General features: G+C 37.5%; 1 protein-coding gene across 2 annotated transcripts in view; it reads right to left on the reverse strand.

The window, feature by feature from the left end:
- Positions 1–971: 971 nt before the first annotated feature.
- The window catches only part of LOC144450437 (microspherule protein 1-like), a 97,178-nt gene continuing 72,659 nt past the window's right edge, over positions 972–25,490 (reverse strand). For both annotated transcript variants that reach the window (XM_078141038.1, XM_078141037.1), the window contains 4 exons: positions 24,919–25,011; positions 20,256–20,338; positions 10,927–11,142; positions 972–1,739 (listed from right to left, as the gene is read on the reverse strand). In XM_078141038.1, coding sequence (XP_077997164.1) covers positions 1,653–1,739; positions 10,927–11,142; positions 20,256–20,338; positions 24,919–25,011 — 479 coding nt within the window. In that variant the 3' untranslated portion in view covers positions 972–1,652. The remainder of the gene's footprint in view (positions 1,740–10,926; positions 11,143–20,255; positions 20,339–24,918; positions 25,012–25,490) is intronic.

The following is a 25,490-nucleotide window of genomic DNA, read 5'->3' on the forward strand; positions in this document are numbered from 1 at the left end:
TTGTGAAAAAATTAATGTAGTAGAAATGGCCAATACTTGAACTATTTAATTCAACATTCAAAACAGAGAGGGAGGGAGGGAGGGAGGGAGGGAGGGAGAGAGAGAGAGAGAGAGAGAGAGAGAGAGAGAGAGAGAGAGAGAGAGAGAGAGAGAGAGAGAGAGAGATCGTCTCTCAGGGGTGGTTTTGACCACTTCAGAGTAATGAGAATAAAGTTGCCGTCAGATTCAGCTAGCGTCATATTGAGCGTCAGATTCAGCATCAGATAGCGTCAGATCCGAAGACACACGACAGACTCAATCAAACATGAAATAATACTGTTGAGACTACATGGAAAGATTCCGTTTCACATCCTTTTGATGGAAGTTTGAATGTCTCTGCTTGCACAATTTTTATTTGGGAAAAATATGTGAAATAGAGTTGAAATACTTGCAACCGAGACATTAATAGCCCCAAGTTCAGCCACTGTATGTTCGTTGGTTGATACGTTTTGCCAATAATGTACATGATGTCAGTAAAAGCTAAGTTTACGTATGTAATATGTTGGTCATTTTTAAAAATTTGAATTTAAAATTTAAAAAGGATCTTTCCCTGTAGTCTCAACAGTATTATTTCAGCTTTGATTGAGTCCGTCGGGTGTCTTCGGATCTGAGGCTATCTGACGCTGAATATGACGCTACCTGAATCTGAATCTGACGCCAACTTTATACTCGTTTCAGAGTAGATAGTTGACAATGGTTTAGTATAGATATTTGTTAGGTGTTATATGCACAATTTCAGAGTATATTTAATCTGAAAGTGAAACCTTCTACAAATGTGCCATCTCTAGGATCTCATTATAGAATATCGGAAATATTCATGAACACTTATACAGCACCTACCCTTCTGACTATAGTCTCAGTTTGAGTAACAAAACACAAGACACTTTTTACATGTAGCTGAAACTTCAAACAAAAATTTTATTTCACTTCGGCAGTCATGAAATGTTACAAAAAAGGTTTACTTCAAACAACATATATTACTAAGGGATATCCTTCCATCAGAAAACTAGTCTTAACTTTAAATAATCTCTTAAAATAGCCTTTTTCCACAATATCCTGTGTACATAAAACAAATATGAATTCTTTATCTGAAGAAACTAGAATTTTTAAACTTATCTTAGATCAGGGAATTGGTTTTTGTTTCTATCACAGCACAAACATAAAAGTGGTCAAATTCAAAACTTCTACTGATGCCTTTTCACACTTATCAACTGTAGAACATTTGTATCTAAGATGTTAGAATTAGATCAGTCACTTCTGGCTTGTCCTGGTACTTTTCACAAAATCCTGTCAATATGTATGATTTAGACAACATCTGACTTCCCTCAGAGAAAGGAATGTTATCTTCTCGTTCACTCATAAGAATATCCAACATAAATCTACAGGGGTGGTAAATCACTGCACTCTCATCTTAGCAGCTCTGTAACACCTGACTTTGCCAAGAAAAATGAATGGTATCCAGTTCACAAGAATATTCCATATGTATCTACAAGGGTGGTCAATCACTGTATTCCCATCTTAGCAGCTTCTGCAACACCTGACCTCTCAGAAAGGAATGATATCTTCCAATTTACTCACAAGAATATTCCATATGTATCTATAGGGGTGGCCAATCACTGTACTCCCATCTTAGCAGCTTCAGCTCTGACAACACTAATAAGGTCTTGATTAATTAAAAAGATGAATCTCAATCCTGTGATCTATGGACAGAAAATATGACAAAAAGGGAACATTATCTAAAGATAGTAAGGTTTGATGACTGCATAATACTAGCCATATGTTTACACATTTGTCTTGTCTTGTCTAGTACTATACAAAACATCATCAGATGTGGCTATATACATATAGTCCATCATGCATCACAACTAAAATTTACTTGTTTAGTTTCAAGGTTTATCAGTGATTTAAAATTAGCCACATCTTTTGCTCCTTTTGTACATGGTGGTAATGCGTTCCATAAAGGTATAGTCTGTGGACAGAGTAAGTAATGATAAATCTTTGGTGGAGCGAATGGTGTTCTAGTTTAGCTTCTGTGTTTGACGAGTGGTAATGTTTGGTATCTTGGTAAAGGTGTTTTATACTTGTACGTATGAGTGATTCCATGTGTTTCTTTGATACTTCACATTTCACAAGTAAAGTTCATAAGACTTACATAGAAAACATTCAGTTGAGACAAATGTGAAAGTAAGTAATTATTACCATTACATTTGTACTTTATATCCACATTATACATTAAAGGTGCCAATATCTATCTGTCAGTCTGTCTATTGCTTCTACCATAGCAGGTTGGAAATGAAAATAAAGACACTATCAGTCTGTCTATTGCTTCTACCATAGCAGGTTGGAAATGAAAATAAAGACACTATCAGTCTGTCTATTGCTTCTACCATAGCAGGTTGGAAATGAAAATAAAGACACTATCAGTCTGTCTATTGCTTCTACCATACCAGGTTGGAAATGAAAATAAAGACACTATCAGTCTGTCTATTGCTTCTACCATAGCAGGTTGGAAATGAAAATAAAGACACTATCAGTCTGTCTATTGCTTGTAGCATAGCAGGTTGGAAATGAAAATAAAGACACTATCAGTCTGTCTATTGCTTCTACCATAGCAGGTTGGAAATGAAAATAAAGTCACTATCAGTCTGTCTATTGCTTGTAGCATAGCAGGTTGGAAATGAAAATAAAGACACTATCAGTCTGTCTATTGCTTCTACCATAGCAGGTTGGAAATGAAAATAAAGACACTATCAGTCTGTCTATTGCTTGTAGCATAGCAGGTTGGAAATGAAAATAAAGACACTATCAGTCTGTCTATTGCTTGTAGCATAGCAGGTTGGAAATGAAAATAAAGACACTATCAGTCTGTCTATTGCTTGTAGCATAGCAGGTTGGAAATGAAAATAAAGACACTATCAGTCTGTCTATTGCTTCTACCATAGCAGGTTGGAAATGAAAATAAAGACACTATCAGTCTGTCTATTGCTTCTACCATAGCAGGTTGGAAATGAAAATAAAGACACTATCAGTCTGTCTATTGCTTGTAGCATAGCAGGTTGGAAATGAAAATAAAGACACTATCAGTCTGTCTATTGCTTCTACCATAGCAGGTTGGAAATGAAAATAAAGACACTATCAGTCTGTCTATTGCTTCTAGCATAGCAGGTTGGAAATGAAAATAAAGACACTATCAGTCTGTCTATTGCTTCTACCATAGCAGGTTGGAAATGAAAATAAAGACACTATCAGTCTGTCTATTGCTTCTAGCATAGCAGGTTGGAAATGAAAATAAAGACACTATCAGTCTGTCTATTGCTTCTACCATAGCAGGTTGGAAATGAAAATAAAGACACTATCAGTCTGTCTATTGCTTCTACCATAGCAGGTTGGAAATGAAAATAAAGACACTATCAGTCTGTCTATTGCTTCTACCATAGGAGGTTGGAAATGAAAATAAAGACACTATCATTCTGTCTATTGCTTCTACCATAGCAGGTTGGAAATGAAAATAAAGACACTATCAGTCTGTCTATTGCTTCTACCATACCAGGTTGGAAATGAAAATAAAGTCACTATCAGTCTGTCTATTGCTTGTAGCATAGCAGGTTGGAAATGAAAATAAAGACACTATCAGTCTGTCTATTGCTTGTAGCATAGCAGGTTGGAAATGAAAATAAAGACACTATCAGTCTGTCTATTGCTTGTAGCATAGCAGGTTGGAAATGAAAATAAAGACACTATCAGTCTGTCTATTGCTTCTACCATAGCAGGTTGGAAATGAAAATAAAGACACTATCAGTCTGTCTATTGCTTCTACCATAGCAGGTTGGAAATGAAAATAAAGACACTATCAGTCTGTCTATTGCTTGTAGCATAGCAGGTTGGAAATGAAAATAAAGACACTATCAGTCTGTCTATTGCTTGTAGCATAGCAGGTTGGAAATGAAAATAAAGACACTATCAGTCTGTCTATTGCTTCTACCATAGCAGGTTGGAAATGAAAATAAAGACACTATCAGTCTGTCTATTGCTTGTAGCATAGCAGGTTGGAAATGAAAATAAAGACACTATCAGTCTGTCTATTGCTTCTAGCATAGCAGGTTGGAAATGAAAATAAAGACACTATCAGTCTGTCTATTGCTTCTACCATAGCAGGTTGGAAATGAAAATAAAGACACTATCAGTCTGTCTATTGCTTCTACCATAGCAGGTTGGAAATGAAAATAAAGACACTATCAGTCTGTCTATTGCTTCTAGCATAGCAGGTTGGAAATGAAAATAAAGACACTATCAGTCTGTCTATTGCTTCTACCATAGCAGGTTGGAAATGAAAATAAAGACACTATCAGTCTGTCTATTGCTTCTAGCATAGCAGGTTGGAAATGAAAATAAAGACACTATCAGTCTGTCTATTGCTTCTACCATAGCAGGTTGGAAATGAAAATAAAGACACTATCAGTCTGTCTATTGCTTCTACCATAGCAGGTTGGAAATGAAAATAAAGACACTATCAGTCTGTCTATTGCTTCTACCATAGGAGGTTGGAAATGAAAATAAAGACACTATCAGTCTGTCTATTGCTTCTAGCATAGCAGATTGGAAATGAAAATAAAGACACTATCAGTCTGTCTATTGCTTGTAGCATAGCAGGTTGGAAATGAAAATAAAGACACTATCAGTCTGTCTATTGCTTCTACCATAGCAGGTTGGAAATGAAAATAAAGACACTATCAGTCTGTCTATTGCTTGTAGCATAGCAGGTTGGAAATGAAAATAAAGACACTATCAGTCTGTCTATTGCTTCTACCATAGCAGGTTGGAAATGAAAATAAAGACACTATCAGTCTGTCTATTGCTTGTAGCATAGCAGGTTGGAAATGAAAATAAAGACACTATCAGTCTGTCTATTGCTTCTACCATAGCAGGTTGGAAATGAAAATAAAGACACTATCAGTCTGTCTATTGCTTGTAGCATAGCAGGTTGGAAATGAAAATAAAGACACTATCAGTCTGTCTATTGCTTCTACCATAGCAGGTTGGAAATGAAAATAAAGACACTATCAGTCTGTCTATTGCTTCTAGCATAGCAGGTTGGAAATGAAAATAAAGACACTATCAGTCTGTCTATTGCTTCTACCATAGCAGGTTGGAAATGAAAATAAAGACACTATCAGTCTGTCTATTGCTTCTAGCATAGCAGGTTGGAAATGAAAATAAAGACACTATCAGTCTGTCTATTGCTTCTACCATAGCAGGTTGGAAATGAAAATAAAGACACTATCAGTCTGTCTATTGCTTGTAGCATAGCAGGTTGGAAATGAAAATAAAGACACTATCAGTCTGTCTATTGCTTCTACCATAGCAGGTTGGAAATGAAAATAAAGACACTATCAGTCTGTCTATTGCTTGTAGCATAGCAGGTTGGAAATGAAAATAAAGACACTATCAGTCTGTCTATTGCTTCTACCATAGCAGGTTGGAAATGAAAATAAAGACACTATCAGTCTGTCTATTGCTTCTAGCATAGCAGGTTGGAAATGAAAATAAAGACACTATCAGTCTGTCTATTGCTTCTACCATAGCAGGTTGGAAATGAAAATAAAGACACTATCAGTCTGTCTATTGCTTCTACCATAGCAGGTTGGAAATGAAAATAAAGACACTATCAGTCTGTCTATTGCTTCTACCATAGGAGGTTGGAAATGAAAATAAAGACACTATCATTCTGTCTATTGCTTCTACCATAGCAGGTTGGAAATGAAAATAAAGACACTATCAGTCTGTCTATTGCTTCTACCATACCAGGTTGGAAATGAAAATAAAGTCACTATCAGTCTGTCTATTGCTTCTACCATAGCAGGTTGGAAATGAAAATAAAGACACTATCAGTCTGTCTATTGCTTGTAGCATAGCAGGTTGGAAATGAAAATAAAGACACTATCAGTCTGTCTATTGCTTCTACCATAGCAGGTTGGAAATGAAAATAAAGACACTATCAGTCTGTCTATTGCTTGTAGCATAGCAGGTTGGAAATGAAAATAAAGACACTATCAGTCTGTCTATTGCTTCTACCATAGCAGGTTGGAAATGAAAATAAAGACACTATCAGTCTGTCTATTGCTTGTAGCATAGCAGGTTGGAAATGAAAATAAAGACACTATCAGTCTGTCTATTGCTTCTACCATAGCAGGTTGGAAATGAAAATAAAGACACTATCAGTCTGTCTATTGCTTCTACCATAGCAGGTTGGAAATGAAAATAAAGACACTATCAGTCTGTCTATTGCTTCTACCATAGCAGGTTGGAAATGAAAATAAAGACACTATCAGTCTGTCTATTGCTTCTAGCATAGCAGGTTGGAAATGAAAATAAAGACACTATCAGTCTGTCTATTGCTTCTACCATAGCAGGTTGGAAATGAAAATAAAGACACTATCAGTCTGTCTATTGCTTGTAGCATAGCAGGTTGGAAATGAAAATAAAGACACTATCAGTCTGTCTATTGCTTCTACCATAGCAGGTTGGAAATGAAAATAAAGACACTATCAGTCTGTCTATTGCTTCTACCATAGCAGGTTGGAAATGAAAATAAAGACACTATCAGTCTGTCTATTGCTTCTACCATAGGAGGTTGGAAATGAAAATAAAGACACTATCAGTCTGTCTATTGCTTCTAGCATAGCAGATTGGAAATGAAAATAAAGACACTATCAGTCTGTCTATTGCTTGTAGCATAGCAGGTTGGAAATGAAAATAAAGACACTATCAGTCTGTCTATTGCTTCTACCATAGCAGGTTGGAAATGAAAATAAAGACACTATCAGTCTGTCTATTGCTTCTAACATAGCAGATTGGAAATGAAAATAAAGACACTATCAGTCTGTCTATTGCTTGTAGCATAGCAGGTTGGAAATGAAAATAAAGACACTATCAGTCTGTCTATTGCTTGTAGCATAGCAGGTTGGAAATGAAAATAAAGACACTATCAGTCTGTCTATTGCTTCTACCATAGCAGGTTGGAAATGAAAATAAAGACACTATCAGTCTGTCTATTGCTTGTAGCATAGCAGGTTGGAAATGAAAATAAAGACACTATCAGTCTGTCTATTGCTTCTAGCATAGCAGGTTGGAAATGAAAATAAAGACACTATCAGTCTGTCTATTGCTTCTACCATAGCAGGTTGGAAATGAAAATAAAGACACTATCAGTCTGTCTATTGCTTCTACCATAGCAGGTTGGAAATGAAAATAAAGACAGTATCAGTCTGTCTATTGCTTCTAGCATAGCAGGTTGGAAATGAAAATAAAGACACTATCAGTCTGTCTATTGCTTCTACCATAGCAGGTTGGAAATGAAAATAAAGACACTATCAGTCTGTCTATTGCTTCTAGCATAGCAGGTTGGAAATGAAAATAAAGACACTATCAGTCTGTCTATTGCTTCTACCATAGCAGGTTGGAAATGAAAATAAAGACACTATCAGTCTGTCTATTGCTTCTACCATAGCAGGTTGGAAATGAAAATAAAGACACTATCAGTCTGTCTATTGCTTCTACCATAGGAGGTTGGAAATGAAAATAAAGACACTATCAGTCTGTCTATTGCTTCTACCATAGCAGGTTGGAAATGAAAATAAAGACACTATCAGTCTGTCTATTGCTTCTACCATACCAGGTTGGAAATGAAAATAAAGTCACTATCAGTCTGTCTATTGCTTCTACCATAGCAGGTTGGAAATGAAAATAAAGACACTATCAGTCTGTCTATTGCTTCTACCATAGCAGGTTGGAAATGAAAATAAAGACACTATCAGTCTGTCTATTGCTTCTACCATAGCAGGTTGGAAATGAAAATAAAGACACTATCAGTCTGTCTATTGCTTCTACCATACCAGGTTGGAAATGAAAATAAAGACACTATCAGTCTGTCTATTGCTTCTACCATAGCAGGTTGGAAATGAAAATAAAGACACTATCAGTCTGTCTATTGCTTGTAGCATACCAGGTTGGAAATGAAAATAAAGACACTATCAGTCTGTCTATTGCTTCTACCATAGCAGGTTGGAAATGAAAATAAAGACACTATCAGTCTGTCTATTGCTTGTAGCATAGCAGGTTGGAAATGAAAATAAAGACACTATCAGTCTGTCTATTGCTTGTAGCATAGCAGGTTGGAAATGAAAATAAAGACACTATCAGTCTGTCTATTGCTTCTACCATACCAGGTTGGAAATGAAAATAAAGACACTATCAGTCTGTCAATTTGTCTGGGATCCTGTCCTAGAGTATCAGTCATCAATCCGAGAGGGAAATCCTCAAACCCGAAAATCTACTGACGTAACTTCCAGTAATATAAATACAATTGTAAATATCAACCTGTCTATCACTTCACCGAGTCGCGAATTCGGCCGGGAACGATTGAAGCACGCTGTATTCAATAAAGTTTATACCTTGAGTCAAACAGGTTGTTTATTCATCACTGGGCACTTTTATTGAGCTGATCAATGTACAGATTATCCCTAGAAACGACTAGCAGATAAAATAAATCCAGTCGCTGCACGATGTTCACGTTGAGGCCAAGATCAGCTGTCTTGGAAGCAGCATTATTGTTATGCAAATTAGTCACAGAGGCGCATATGAAACGAGAAAAAGTTAGTTCTTATCTTGTTTCCGATATTTTCAATATACTAGTATAATATAATAGCGATAAACCACCCCCTGGGGAAGGTATACCACTCGGTTTTGACCAGTGAACTCAATATATGCACTCGCTATAGCTCGTGCATATATTTCATTCACTGGTCAAAACCTCTTGGTATACCATCCCCAGGGGATGGTTTATTGCTTAAATAGAGTCATTGTATGTCAACCAGTGACTAGTGTTCCTGTGCATACCAAAAATAGTCATTGTATGTCAACCAGTGACTAGTGTTCCTGTGCATACCAGTCATTGCATGTCAACCAGTGACTAGTGTTCCTGTGCATACCATAAATAGAGTCACTGCATGTCAACCAGTGACTAGTGTTCCTGTGCATACCAGTCATTGTATGTCAACCAGTGACTAGTGTTCCTGTGCATACCATAAATAGAGTCATTGTATGTGAACCAGTGACTAGTGTTCCTGTGCATACCAAAAATAGTCATTGTATGTCAACCAGTGACTAGTGTTCCTGTGCATACCAGTCATTGCATGTCAACCAGTGACTAGTGTTCCTGTACATACCATAAATAGAGTCACTGTATGTCAACCAGTGACTAGTGTTCCAGTGCATACCAGTCATTGTATGTCAACCAGTGACTAGTGTTCCTGTACATACCAAAAATAGTCATTGTATGTCAACCAGTGACCAGTGACCAGTGTTCCTGTGCATACCACAAATAGAGTCACTGTATGTCAACCAGTGACTAGTGTTCCTGGGCATACCAAAAATAGTCATTGTATGTCAACCAGTGACTAGTGTTCCTGTGCATACCACAAATAGAGTCATTGTATGTCAACCAGTGACTAGTGTTCCTGTGCATACCACAAATAGAGTCATTGTATGTCAACCAGTGACTAGTGTTCCTGTGCATACCACAAATAGAGTCATTGTATGTCAACCAGTGACTAGTGTTCCTGTACATACCACAAATAGAGTCATTGTATGTCAACCAGTGACTAGTGTTCCTGTGCATACCAAAAATAGTCATTGTATGTCAACCAGTGACTAGTGTTCCTGTGCATACCAAAAATAGTCATTGTATGTCAACCAGTGACTAGTGTTCCTGTACATACCATAAATAGAGTCATTGTATGTCAACCAGTGACTAGTGTTCCTGTACATACCAAAAATAGAGTCATTGTAGTCAACCAGTGACTAGTGTTCCTGTGCATACCACAAATAGTCATTGTATGTCAACCAGTGACTAGTGTTCCTGTGCATACCACTAATAGAGTCATTGTATGTCAACCAGTGACTAGTGTTCCTGTGCATACCAGTCATTGTATGTAAACCAGTGACTAGTGTTCCTGTGCATACCACAAATAGAGTCATTGTATGTCAACCAGTGACTAGTGTTCCTGTGCATACCACAGAGTCATTGTATGTCAACCAGTGACTAGTGTTCCTGCACATACCACAAATAGAGTTACTGTATGTCAACCAGTGACTAGTCTTCCTGTACATACCTTCTCAAAATTTGTTCTATTGATATAGAAATTTCACCAAACAGAAATAGTTATTCCTATTTCTATCATATATGAACAAATCTGCCCTTAAATACAATTTTTATTTGATTTAGTATTTCAATTTGAACATTATGGTCTTATGACAAGTCCAAGACGGGAGTACTGAATTCACCTTGAAAAATCAACCAGAAGTAGTGGAGGGTGACTTTATATGGCAACAATAAATGTAGAGTAGGAGCTTGCTGAATATGGTGAGAACTAAAGGACGCCACCAGTGTTACACCAGTGTGATAATAATCCTTTTTGGACGTTTACAAAGTATAGAAGTAGACGTGGGCGCACACACTGAGTCCTGAGTATTCTTAGCCTTTCCAAACTGTAACCATGGATACGGTAAGTCATAGATTAACATTATCTTAACAGTCTCTGCTTATTTATTAAATAATATTTATTCAATATTTATTTATAAACCGTCCAACGGGTATTGCCTAATAACAGAAGGAAGGTTCAGTGTTAGTGCAGGAGGAAACCAGATTACCAGGTGGAAAAACCTGTGTTGCTTGGTAGAGTCAAACTGAACTACACTCTTCTTACTTTATAATACGGTGTGGCAAATTTAATCAAACCTTAAATGGGTTTGATCCCTGACCACATTGGTAAGAGGCAAGTGGTTTAACCACTCTGCTGCAGACAACCCTTATGTCAAACTAGAACATACCTCTACAACTGAATTGTTACTCAGTTTGGCTTTCTCTCCTTTCGTAACTGGTTTACCATCTATATGGATTGGTCTTTTTCCTTCGTTTGCAATGAAAAAGTCTCCATTATTTCTAAGTTTGATAACGCCTTGTCTTCGTGAGATTTTCCATGCTGGTCCTTCCAAGGACAAATCAACATCTATGTTGTTGTCTTTAGTTGCCCTGCCTAGTGTAATCTGACAAATATAAATTCAAAATATATGTAAGCATTCTATGTTGTACTAAAAGTAAATGTATGCCAGTGAGTAATTGTAAAATACTTTTATCTATAGAATTGTAATTTCTACTGAAAGGCATAGCAACATTTTGAGCTGAACTGATAGGACCTAGAGCAGACATCCTGACTGCCTCTTGGGCCATGTCCCGCAAGTAAAAGCTGATGAATGAGTTCTGAGAGTGCCAGGTTCCTGCCTCAATGACTGACTTAATGGGTATGCCAGACCAGAGTGCCCAGGAAGTAGCCACTGCCCGAACTTCATGAGCACTAACTTTAGAAAGTGCCTGTGTGTTAGCCATGGAAGAACTGTATGCCACTTTAATAGTATTAACTATCCACTTAGTATTAACTATCCACTTCGGCCGTTGTACAATCCAACTTGTCCGATTTCCAAGGGATGAACAGTCCTTAGTGCGATTATAGTACCACTTGAGAGCTCTGACTGGACATAAAAGACATTCTTTTCGGTCCCTTCCCACCAGCGTGGCTAAACCTTGGGATAATGGGAGAAGCCAAGGAACCTAAAACCTGATTTTTAGCAATGAACTTAGGATGAGTCCGAAGTACAACCTGGTGTTGTAACCACTGGATTCGACCCTGTCCAATATCTAGTGCGTGGATCTCGCTTCTACGACTGCCTGAAACAAGAGCTAGCAGAAACGTGTGAGAAATTCCAACAAAATCTGGTATAGAGGTTCAAAAGGGGGAGATTGTAGTGCGTTGAGCACTAGAGACAGACTCCACTGGGGAGCTGAAATGGGCTGTGGCGGTCTCTTAATGTGGAAGTTCTTTATCAAACTAGATAAGATCTTATTTTTTCCAAAGTCCGGGCCCCCAACACTCCTAATGGTACTAGAAATAGTTGAGCGGTATACCATTAAGGTTTAGACAGCTAACTTCTGTACATCAAACAGTTCAAACAGAAAGGCAGTTAACTGTTGTGTAGTAACTTGGAGTGGATCAATCGATCGTTGATTACACCAACTAGAGAATCTCCTCCACTTTTCCCCGTAAGTGGCAAGGGTACTCGCTCACTGGGGTCTTGCGATGATCGTGGCAGTCTTGCGAGAAAAGCCCTTTGCAATGAGAGATCGTGCAACAATCTGAATGCGTGTAGATGGAACATCTCTGGATGCGGGTGAAGGATGCTCCTGTGACAACAGATCCTCCCTCTGGGGCAGTTTGCACGGGAGATCTATTAGGAGAGAGAGTAACACTGGGAACCACAAGCGGTTCGACCACAGTAAAGCAACTAAAGATAGTACACACTTTTCCTCTTGAATTTTTCTGAGAACTAGTGGTAGCATGGGTAGAGGTGGGAAGGCGTAGGCCTCCAACCCCTCCCAATTGAAAGACAGGGCATTGCTCTGAGATGTGGTACTGGAGATACAAAGAGAGGCAGTTTGCGATTAAGAAAAGTCACGATCAGGTCAACTACTGGCTTGTTCCACCTGATGAAGATTTGATTGGCTACATTCTGTGGAATCTCCCATTCTGTGGGGCTAACTTGGATGCAGCGCGATAGTGCGTCTGTGATCTCATTGTGCTTCCCCGGAAGGTGCCGTGCCCTTAGTATTTTCTACCTGGTCCCCCGATTTTGTTGATGTAAGCCTCCACTGTTGCGCTGTCAGTATTGACTAGCACACAGTGGTGTGACACCAGGTGTTTGAACTGGCGAAGAGCTAGAACAACTGCCTGCAATTCTAACCAGTTGATATGACGGAGGCTGGATGGTAGGATCCTAAGTACCTGAAGTCCAGTGGTGGTCCAGATCCCCATCCCACCGTGGACGCATCAGTAAAAAGGGAAAGATCTGTTTTCCAACTCGATGATGGTTTTAATTCCAACATTGCCTCTTTGGCCAATCACCACTGTAGGTGTGGAAAAAGGGGTGGTAGGATGGGAATCGTAGACTCTGCTGATTGGATACTGGGGCATCAGTGAGCCAACAGGTAGAGCTGAATTGGATGCATTCTGAGGCGTGCCCATGGTGAAATGTCGATGATGGAATTCATCAAAACCAACAGGGACAGAAATAGTTTGGCTTGTATGCAGAGTTGTTTCGCAACAAGCCTTACCAGTACTACAATCTTGTCTATTCACTCTTGCGGTGGACAGACTATTCCCTGTTTGGTCATAAAACACATCCTGATAAAAATCATGTCCGGAGTAGGAACTAGAACCGATTTGTTGGGACTCACAGAAGGAATCCAAGAGACCTCAGAGTAATCTGGGTGTCTTGAACAAAGCGACGTATCTGTTTGACTTTCTTGTCATGTAGCAACTGGTCGTCTCGATATGGATTTAGTAGAAAACCGAGCACATGGAGAGTGGTCACCGGTGCGGAAACTACCCGAGTAAAGACTCTCAGTGCTGTTGCGAGGCTGAACAGTAGTGCTACGTATTCAAACACTCGACCGTTGGTTGCAAAGCGCAGAAAGTGACAACACGACTTGTGAATGGGAATGTGGAAGTAGGCGTCCTTCAAATCTATGGACGACATCCATTCGCCTGGCTGAATAGAGGCGAGAACGGATCAGCCTGTTTTCATCTTGAATCTGGGCACTCATAGATACTTGTTGAGCGTGGACAGATTCAGTATGGGTCGCCATCCCCCGGACTTTTTTGGAACCAGGAAAAAGTGGCTGTAAAAGCCAGGTCCCGATGACTGGGCATTGATTTCCCTTATTGCGTTTTTGCTTATTAGGGAGTCGATAGCTTCCAGAAATGCCGTTCGCTGACTGGCAGGTCTTGGAACTGGAGTAACGAACGGTACGACCGAAAGAGAGCGTTGCCACCTATCTTCCATACAGAATGTAGCCAATCTTTCGTATGTGATGTATGCAATGTACGAAAGATAGGTGGTAACCCTCTCTTATGGTAGACAAAATTCATTCGTCTGACGTAATGCATTCCCAATGTTTTGCGTATAAACTTATACGCCCCCAACTGGACTGCATGTGTCCATGAGGTTCATGGTCCTGTCGGGAAGGAAGTCAGGAGAACAGCTGACAACTTCCTGACCCTTGTGTTTGATTGGTCGAGGAAGTGGACGGCTTACTCGGCTGACTCGTGTGCCTAGTGTACACAGCCTGACCCTGAACTTGTCTGGGTTTACGGCTGCGTTTCTTACTCTGACTTCGACGCTTGTATCCACTAGTTTGTGGTTGCTGTCTTGTAGTCGAGTAGACGTAGATGCTTGAGGCATAGCAGTGGCATGGAATTGAGGGGGTTTTATAATAGGGATGAAGTCTGTGTGTCTGTGTCTGTATCACCATTTCCGAACAAACAGCTGCATCAATTCAAACAAAATTTAATAGGCATGTTCCGTAGGGTAATGGCAAGAACTGATTAGGTTTTGGTAATAATCCGACGAGTATTAATGACCAATTTGAGTAATTAATCGATCGAACGTCTGGTCGCACATGCACTTCGTGTCGAAAGTGCGCCACAAACATCGATGTAAGGTCAACCAGGAAGCTACAGTAAGCTGCTCTACACTGAGAAAGACTCCGTTTTCAGGGGTTTCATGCTAACCTTATTTTGTGTTTCCCTTGGATCTGCACTCTGCATTGGCTGGACAAACACGAAAAAAAGAAGGCTGAGGCAGGGTATTTAAGTGATTCAAACTCACCAGAAAACATTTTTTTTCTTGGCCTTAAAATAGGTTTACAATGAGCGCGGAGTTCAAAAACAGGTGAAATATTTATCATCGTTTCAATTTCGTCAAGTATGGACATATCATTTTCAAATTTCACACACTAATGTGCAGATGAATAAAGAGAAATTGTGTTTTTTTAGATTTTCGATATTAGTAAGTATTTATCGACCTCAAAACGTCTCCTTTTTACTGTGTTCTTTTCCGATTTCTCTCGATAACAAACTACCGCTGTTTGTTGCAAGGCTTGTACATAATCTTTTATCTAGCTCTGTATCTCAGGATATAAATACACTTTCACATATTTATCAAGTGTAATATTCTATAATTGATACCCAAATGTGTGTGGTCAAAATATGGAAAATAGACCAAGCCTCGCCTAGCCTACAAAGAAAATTTCGCGACAATATATCAATAATGGTGACCTATACATTGACATCTATATAATTAGTGTACAGTGAGGGCGCACCACTCAACAAAATCTTAACAAATTTCCTGTAGTGAAATAGTCTACATGCAATGAGTAGACAGACTGACTTCCTGGGTATGTAGGGGATCACGAAAGCCGAGTGAAGTCGAGGATGGCAAGCTTTCCTGTGCTGAGAATTGGAGGCAAGCATTTCAACAACATTTTTGACAACTAACTTTCATCGGGACTTGACGAATCACAGATATAGAGCTAAATTTCTTGCATAAATCATGAAATTGCAAGACTATACCCTTACGGAAGGCATTCAGTTTAAATCTGGTGTATATTTTGGACCCCTCTCAGCTGCGGCCGGTACTTGCTTAGCCATCTCGCTCAGCGAGCACCCAAATAAAAATCTAGCATTACTCGTCTTGCTAGCTGTAGCTTCTAGTTTTAGTTCGGGGGTGTACTTCAGTGCTAGTCGCTCAAGGAAGGCATCACATTCTGACAAAATGAACAATGTCCGCTGATGTAATGACGAGTCCGTGAGATCAGTCACGCTCATCGCTACTGAGTGAACAAGTCATTGAGAATGACATAGTCCCGCTATGATTGGGTTTTCAGGAACTGGCAGTTTCTGTTGTCATTTTCTTGATATCACTACTCTGATCACGCAACAACACTTGTGAACCTAAATCAAACAGACTTAGATATGTTGTGTCTGCTTGTTGGACATGGAACATGCCTACTCATGTTGTGTCTCCTCATTGGACATGGGACATGCCTACTCTTCTAGATGAAGTGATGAAATAAACCATTCAACAATAAAGGATGGGTCGGGTATGGGGGGGGGGGGACCTGTTCAAGCATGTCTGAGTTATGGCTTTGGACATGGAAAATTCGCAAACAAAATGGCTGCCAGGCAGCCATATTGGATTGTATCACGACGATAATGGATATGCACATGTATGTCATAGAACACTGTCCTAATACCAACTTTGAATGAGATCTGTTCAAGCATGTCTGAGTTATGGCTTTGGACATGGAAAATTCACAAACAAAATGGCTGCCAGGCAGCCATATTGGATCGTATCACGACAAAAATGGATATGCACATGTATGTCATAGAACACTGTCCTAATACCAACTTTGAATGGGATCTGTTCAAGCATGTCTGAGTTATGGCTTTGCGCATGAAAATTCGCAAACAAAATGGCTACCAGGCAGCCATATTGGATCGTATCACAATGAAAATGGATATGCACGTGTATGTCATAGAACACTGTCCTAATACCAACTTTGAATGAGATCTGTTCAAGCATGTCTGAGTTATGGCTTTGGACATGAAAATTCACAAACAAAATGGCTGCTAGGCGGCCATATTGGATCGTATCATGACAACAATGAATATGCACATGTATGTCATAGAACACTGTCCTAATGCCAACTTTGAATGAGATCTGTTAAAGCATGTCTGAGTTATGGCTTTAGACAGGGAAAATTCGCAAACAAAATGGTTGCTAGGCGGCCATATTGGATCGTATCATAAAACAAATTGACGTGCATATGTATGCCATAGCATGTTGCCCCTGTACCAAGTTTGAAAAAAATTGGTCCAGGCATCTCCAAGAAACAGCTGCGGACGGACAGACGGACGGACGGACGGACTCACGGACGGACGGACAGACCGAACCCAATCCATAAGCCCCCGTTCCGGACTTCGTCAGCGGGGACTAATAAGTGTCCACAAAACCGTAGACGCAACACACGAGAATAAAAGGGAACGACTTGGCTGGAATCCTGAGGTATTCAGCGAAGTGTTCACCACTTAACAGGGGATAACTCGTGTTAATCTTGGCACAAGAGGATAAAACTTGCAGAGTCCTTTAACTATTCTACGAAATTCGTCAATTTGCCAAGGTATACTGGGGCTTGGCTAGTCAGGGTCATGTGACCACTAGGGGGAAAGGCCATGGGGTGCTGTGAGCATTAATTTATATCTGGCAATAAACAAGGGGAAGCAGAGGGGCACATAAAAGTAAGCTAAAAGGTGGGTATTTGTCTGTATAGAATTCAGCTAACTCTCACTATGCCAGTTAGTAATTGTAAAATACATGTATAGAATTCAACACTCTCACCATGTCAGTTAGTAATTGTAAAATACATGTATAGAATTCAACTAACTCTCATCATGTCAGTTAGTAATTGTAAAATACATGTATAGAATTCAACTAACTCTCAATATGCCAGTTAGTAATTGTAAAATACATGTATAGAATTCAACTAACTCTCACTATGCCAGTTAGTAATTGTAAAATACATGTATAGAATTCAACTAACTCTCACAATGCCAGTTAGTAATTGTAAAATACATGTATAGAATTCAACTAACTCTCACCATGTCAGTTAGTAATTGTAAAATACATGTATAGAATTCAACTAACTCTCACCATGTCAGTTAGTAATTGTAAAATACATGTATAGAATTCAACTAACTCTCACCATGTCAGTTAGTAATTGTGTAATATGTGTATAGAATTCAACTAACTCTCACCATGTCAGTTAGTAATTGTAAAATACATGTATAGAATTCAACTAACTCTCACCATGTCAGTTAGTAATTGTGTAATATGTGTATAGAATTCAACTAACTCTCACCATGTCAGTTAGTAATTGTGTAATATGTGTACAGAATTCAACTAACTCTCAATATGCCAGTTAGTAATTGTAAAATACATGTATAGAATTCAACTAACTCTCACCATGTCAGTTAGTAATTGTAAAATACATGTATAGAATTCAACTAACTCTCAATATGCCAGTTAGTAATTGTAAAATACATGTATAGAATTCAACTAACTCTCACTATGCCAGTTAGTAATTGTAAAATACATGTATAGAATTCAACTAACTCTCACAATGCCAGTTAGTAATTGTAAAATACATGTATAGAATTCAACTAACTCTCACCATGTCAGTTAGTAATTGTAAAATACATGTATAGAATTCAACTAACTCTCACCATGTCAGTTAGTAATTGTGTAATATGTGTACAGAATTCAACTAACTCTCACCATGTCAGTTAGTAATTGTGTAATATGTGTATAGAATTCAACTAACTCTCACCATGTCAGTTAGTAATTGTGTAATATGTGTATAGAATTCAACTAACTCTCACCATGTCAGTTAGTAATTGTGTAATATGTGTATAGAATTCAACTAACTCTCACCATGTCAGTTAGTAATTGTGTAATATGTGTATAGAATTCAACTAACTCTCAATATGCCAGTTAGTAATTGTAAAATACATGTATAGAATTCAACTAACTCTCACCATGTCAGTTAGTAATTATGTAATATGTGTACAGAATTCAACTAACTCTCACCATGTCAGTTAGTAATTGTGTAATATGTGTATAGAATTCAACTAACTCTCACCATGTCAGTTAGTAATTGTGTAATATGTGTATAGAATTCAACTAACTCTCACCATGTCAGTTAGTAATTGTGTAATATGTGTACAGAATTCAACTAACTCTCACCATGTCAGTTAGTAATTGTGTAATATGTGTATAGAATTCAACTAACTCTCACCATGTCAGTTAGTAATTGTGTAATATGTGTACAGAATTCAACTAACTCTCACCATGTCAGTTAGTAATTGTGTAATATGTGTACAGAATTCAACTAACTCTCACCATGTCAGTTAGTAATTGTGTAATATGTGTACAGAATTCAACTAACTCTCACCATGTCAGTTAGTAATTGTGTAATATGTGTACAGAATTCAACTAACTCTCACCATGTCAGTTAGTAATTGTGTAATATGTGTACAGAATTCAACTAACTCTCACCATGTCAGTTAGTAATTGTGTAATATGTGTACAGAATTCAACTAACTCTCACCATGTCAGTTAGTAATTATGTAATATGTGTATAGAATTCAACTAACTCTCACCATGTCAGTTAGTAATTGTGTAATATGTGTATAGAATTCAACTAACTCTCACCATGTCAGTTAGTAATTGTGTAATATGTGTACAGAATTCAACTAACTCTCACCATGTCAGTTAGTAATTGTGTAATATGTGTACAGAATTCAACTAACTCTCACCATGTCAGTTAGTAATTATGTAATATGTGTACAGAATTCAACTAACTCTCACCATGTCAGTTAGTAATTGTGTAATATGTGTACAGAATTCAACTAACTCTCAATATGCCAGTTAGTAATTGTGTAATATGTGTATAGAATTCAACTAACTCTCACCATGTCAGTTAGTAATTGTGTAATATGTGTATAGAATTCAACTAACTCTCACCATGTCAGTTAGTAATTGTGTAATATGTGTATAGAATTCAACTAACTCTCACCATGTCAGTTAGTAATTGTGTAATATGTGTATAGAATTCAACTAACTCTCAATATGCCAGTTAGTAATTGTGTAATATGTGTATAGAATTCAACTAACTCTCACCATGTCAGTTAGTAATTGTGTAATATGTGTATAGAATTCAACTAACTCTCACCATGTCAGTTAGTAATTGTGTAATATGTGTACAGAATTCAACTAACTCTCACCATGTCAGTTAGTAATTGTGTAATATGTGTATAGAATTCAACTAACTCTCACCATGTCAGTTAGTAATTGTGTAATATGTGTACAGAATTCAACTAACTCTCACCATGTCAGTTAGTAATTGTGTAATATGTGTATAGAATTCAACTAACTCTCACCATGTCAGTTAGTAATTGTGTAATATGTGTATAGAATTCAACTAACTCTCACCATGTCAGTTAGTAATTGTGTAATATGTGTATAGAATTCAACTAACTCTCAATATGCCAGTTAGTAATTGTGTAATATGTGTATAGAATTCAACTAACTCTCACCATGTCAGTTAGTAATTGTGTAATATGTGTATAGAATTCAACTAACTCTCACCATGTCAGTTAGTAATTGTGTAATATGTGTACAGAATTCAACTAATAATGTGTCCTTACCTCTCTAGATCTCATCAGGTACCTGACCAGTCTACCACGTAGTACTGCCAATGTTTGGTTATCAAAGTCAGGTGGACTTATACCTACATGTACATGTACAAATACAGATAAGACAGTGTTGTATTGTGACTTATACCTGCATGTACATGTACAAATACAGATAAGACAGTGTTGTATTGTGACTTATACCTGCATGTACATGTACAAATACAGATAAGACAGTGTTGTATTGTGACTTATACCTGCATGTACATGTACAAATACAGATAAGACAGTGTTGTATTAAAAGTTTACACTATGGACATTGATTGGTGATGTCATTCTGCCTTTATGCTGTTAGCTAGCCCTGTAGAGGATGTGGCCAGAATGTGATGTCACTATGTGGTTAATCATTAAAGCTTTGATTTTTGACATGTTAATAGTGGTATATTTGTAAAAACCCTTAAAACCCAATCACAGCGGGGACTATGTCATTCTCAATGACTTGTTCTATATGGTATCTTACATGTAAACATGTGGGTGATAGTGGTATCTTTGTTGTTCTATATGGTATCTTACATGTAAACATGTGGGTGATAGTGGTACTTTTGTTGTTCTATATGGTATCTTACATGTAAACATGTGGGTGATAGTGGTACTTTTGTTGTTCTATATGGTATCTTACATGTAAACATGTGGGTGATAGTGGTATCTTTGTTGTTCTATATGGTATATTACACATGTGGGTAATAGTGGTATCTTTGTTAATCTATATGGTATCTTACACATGTGGGTAATAGTGGTATCTTTGCTGTTCTATGTGGTATATTACATGTAAACATGTGGGTGATAGTGGTATCTTTGTTGTTCTATATGGTATCTTACACATGTGGGTGATAGTGGTACCTTTGTTGTTCTATATGGTATCTTACATGTAAACATGTGGGTGATAGTGGTATCTTTGTTGTTCTATATGGTATCTTACATGTAAACATGTGGGTGATAGTGGTACTTTTGTTGTTCTATATGGTATCTTACATGTAAACATGTGGGTGATAGTGGTACTTTTGTTGTTCTATATGGTATCTTACATGTAAATATGTGGGTGATAGTGGTACTTTTGTTGTTCTATGTGGTATCTTACATGTAAACATGTGGGTGATAGTGGTATCTTTGTTGTTCTATATGGTATATTACACATGTGGGTAATAGTGGTATCTTTGTTAATCTATATGGTATCTTACACATGTGGGTAATAGTGGTATCTTTGCTGTTCTATGTGGTATATTACATGTAAACATGTGGGTGATAGTGGTATCTTTGTTGTTCTATATGGTATCTTACACATGTGGGTGATAGTGGTACCTTTGTTGTTCTATATGGTATCTTACATGTAAACATGTGGGTGATAGTGGTATCTTTGTTGTTCTATATGGTATATTACACATGTGGGTGTGGTACTTTTGTTGTTCTATATGGTATATTACACGTGGGTAATAGTGGTATCTTTGTTGTTCTATGTTGTACATTACACATGTGGGTGATAGTGGTATCTTTGTTGTTCTATATGGTATATTACACATGTGGGTGTGGTACTTTTGTTGTTCTATATGGTATATTACACGTGGGTAATAGTGGTATCTTTGTTGTTCTATGTGGTACATTACACATGTGGGTGATAGTGGTATCTTTGTTGTTCTATATGGTATCTTACACATGTGGGTAATAGTGGTATCTTTGTTGTTCTATATGGTATCTTACACATGTGGGTAATAGTGGTATCTTTGTTGTTCTATATGGTATATTACACATGTGGGTAATAGTGGTATCTTTGTTGTTCTATATGGTATCTTACACATGTGGGTAATAGTGGTATCTTTGCTGTTCTATATGGTATATTACACATGTGGGTAATAGTGGTATCTTTGTTGTTCTATATGGTATCTTACATGTAAACATGTGGGTGATAGTGGTATCTTTGTTGTTCTATATGGTATCTTACACATGTGGGTAATAGTGGTATCTTTGCTGTTCTATGTGGTATATTACATGTAAACATGTGGGTGATAGTGGTACCTTTGTTGTTCTATATGGTATATTACACATGTGGGTGATAGTGGTATCTTTGTTAATCTATATGGTATCTTACACATGTGGGTAATAGTGGTATCTTTGCTGTTCTATGTGGTATATTACATGTAAACATGTGGGTGATAGTGGTACCTTTGTTGTTCTATATGGTATCTTACATGTAAACATGCGGGTGATAGTGGTATCTTTGTTGTTCTATATGGTATCTTACACATGTGGGTAATAGTGGTATCTTTGTTGTTCTATGTTGTATATTACACATGTGGGTGATAGTGGTATCTTTGTTGTTCTATATGGTATCTTACACATGTGGGTAATAGTGGTATCTTTGTTGTTCTATGTTGTATATTACACATGTGGGTAATAGTGGTATCTTTGTTGTTCTATGTGGTATCTTACACATGTCGGTAATAGTGGTATCTTTGTTGTTCTATGTGGTATCTTACACATATAGGTGATAGTTGTATCTTTGTTGTTCTATGTGGTATCTTACACATGAGTAATAGTGGTATCTTTGTTGTTCTATGTTGTATATTACACATGGGTAATAGTGGTATCTTTGTTGTTCTATGTGGTACATTACACATGTGGGTAATAGTGGTATCTTTGTTGTTCTATATATTATCTTACACATATAGGTGATAGTTGTATCTTTGTTGTTCTATATGGTATCTTACATGTAAACATGTGGGTAATAGTTGTATCTTTGTTGTTCTATATGGTATCTTACACATGAGTAATAGTGGTATCTTTGTTGTTCTATGTTGTACATTACACATGGGTAATAGTGGTATCTTTGTTGTTCTATGTGGTACATTACACATGTGGGTAATAGTGGTATCTTTGTTGTTCTATATATTATCTTACACATATAGGTGATAGTTGTATCTTTGTTGTTCTATGTGGTACATTACACATGTCGGTTATAGTGGTATCTTTGTTGTTCTATATGGTATCTTACACATGTGGGTAATAGTGGTATCTTTGTTGTTCTATATGGTATATTACACATGTGGGTAATAGTGGTATCTTTGTTGTTCTATATGGTATATTACACATGTGGGTAATAGTGGTATCTTTGTTGTTCTATGTGGTACATTACACATTGGGTAATAGTGGTATCTTTGTTGTTCTATATATTATCTTACACATATAGGTGATAGTTGTATCTTTGTTGTTCTATGTGGTACATTACACATGGGTAATAGTGGTATCTTTGTTGTTCTATGTGGTATCTTACACATGTCGGTTATAGTGGTATCTTTGTTGTTCTATGTGGTATCTTACACATGTGGGTAATAGTGGTATCTTTGTTGTTCTATGTGGTACATTACACATTGGGTAATAGTGGTATCTTTGTTGTTCTATATATTATCTTACACATATAGGTGATAGTTGTATCTTTGTTGTTCTATGTGGTACATTACACATGGGTAATAGTGGTATCTTTGTTGTTCTATGTGGTATCTTACACATGTCGGTGATAGTGGTATCTTTGTTGTTCTATATGGTATCTTACACATGTGGGTAATAGTGGTATCTTTGTTGTTCTATATGGTATATTACACATGTGGGTAATAGTGGTATCTTTGTTGTTCTATGTGGTACATTACACATTGGGTAATAGTGGTATCTTTGTTGTTCTATGTGGTATATTACACATGGAGGTGATAGTGGTATATAATCACCCTGTAATACAGACTGATACTGTTAACACTGAACGAAGATGAATGTGCCATCAACTTGAGAAAAAACTTGGTATCAGAAATACTGTCCTTCTGCCAGTGTGACTATATTGTAGAATTTGTACATCAATGTCAACTGATAACTTATATTAACATAAGTATTATAGTTTGTGTCTGTGTTAGTTTGCCTAAAGTTGAACTACCAATGTAATACATGTACAATACACAAACACTATGTTATTGTGTATATGGATGTTCTCAAACATCCAGGTATTGTACTGGATTTGATGTTGTTTTGAGTGGCACAGTTTTCATGTCTTATACTGGTCGATTCTTCAGGCCTACTAATGATCTTATGACAGGTTGTGACAGATGACAAGTCACGAAATTAAATTGTTGTGTGATAATGAAAACGTTGCTAGTTATAGCCTCCTTCATCCCTCTTTTTCAAACTACCTGTGCTTTGTCCAATATAACCACATCCTCATTGTCAAAGCAGTTCACACTGACAAGGTGCATATATACAATGTACATAGCCCAGTCCCCAAGCCAAATGAACACACTCTTGTATGTTGGTATGATTGCTTGTCAGTTTTCATTACCACATGGCACTTCTATTCTGTTACATGTGACCAACCACATGTCACTAGGTTGTCAGTCGGCCTGAAAAAGTGTCCAGGATAGAATGCCAAATTTTGCCACTCAAATCAACAGCAGGTCTAATAGGATAGACAGTAATTATTCCTATTTCTATAATTGTATTCCTCATCTCTGTGGAAGTGAAAGGTTGTCTAGTGTGACCACAAGGTGATTGAAATCAGTCTCAAAGATTTCCTCATCTCTGTGGAAGTGAAAGGTTGTCTAGTGTGACCACAAGGTGATTGAAATCAGTCTCAAAAGATTCTTACCTGTTACACTGTCAACTAAAACTTGCCATTTTGGAATCTCATTTTCCAAATGTCGAATTTCTCTTTTTTGCCTTCTGTCTGCTATAGCTAATTCTGAAGTATAAGCAATAACATGTGATATGTATAATATAAAGTGTGCCCTCTAGAGACAGGAATATGTATGCATGTACTTTGGGTAGGTTAATAAATCTGATGACAACATTGTGTTGGATTCTTGATTTTTTCAAACAGAATATGACAGACTGCCATATTTGATGAGTTGTGCATGTAATTACATGTTAATGTTAAATTACAACTGAATTCTAACATACAGTTTGTCTCTCACAAGTTGTGCTAAAACTACCCACTAGTTAGGGTTAGGGTTAGGGTTAGGGTTTAGGGTTAGGGTTAGGGTTAGGGGTTAGGGTTAGGGTTAGGGTTAGTAACCACCAATGCGTTAACTGAAATGTCGGAATGACGTCTACACACTCATCAAACTCACAATTACCATAAACCGATAAGACATAGTAATGACATAAGTGTGCTTGTCAACACCTGCATGCAGAGATTGAATATATTAAAGTATATATATG

The sequence above is a fragment of the Glandiceps talaboti genome, chromosome 20 (genome assembly GCF_964340395.1).
Source record: "Glandiceps talaboti chromosome 20, keGlaTala1.1, whole genome shotgun sequence".
Classification (NCBI taxonomy): Eukaryota; Metazoa; Hemichordata; class Enteropneusta; family Spengelidae; genus Glandiceps; species Glandiceps talaboti.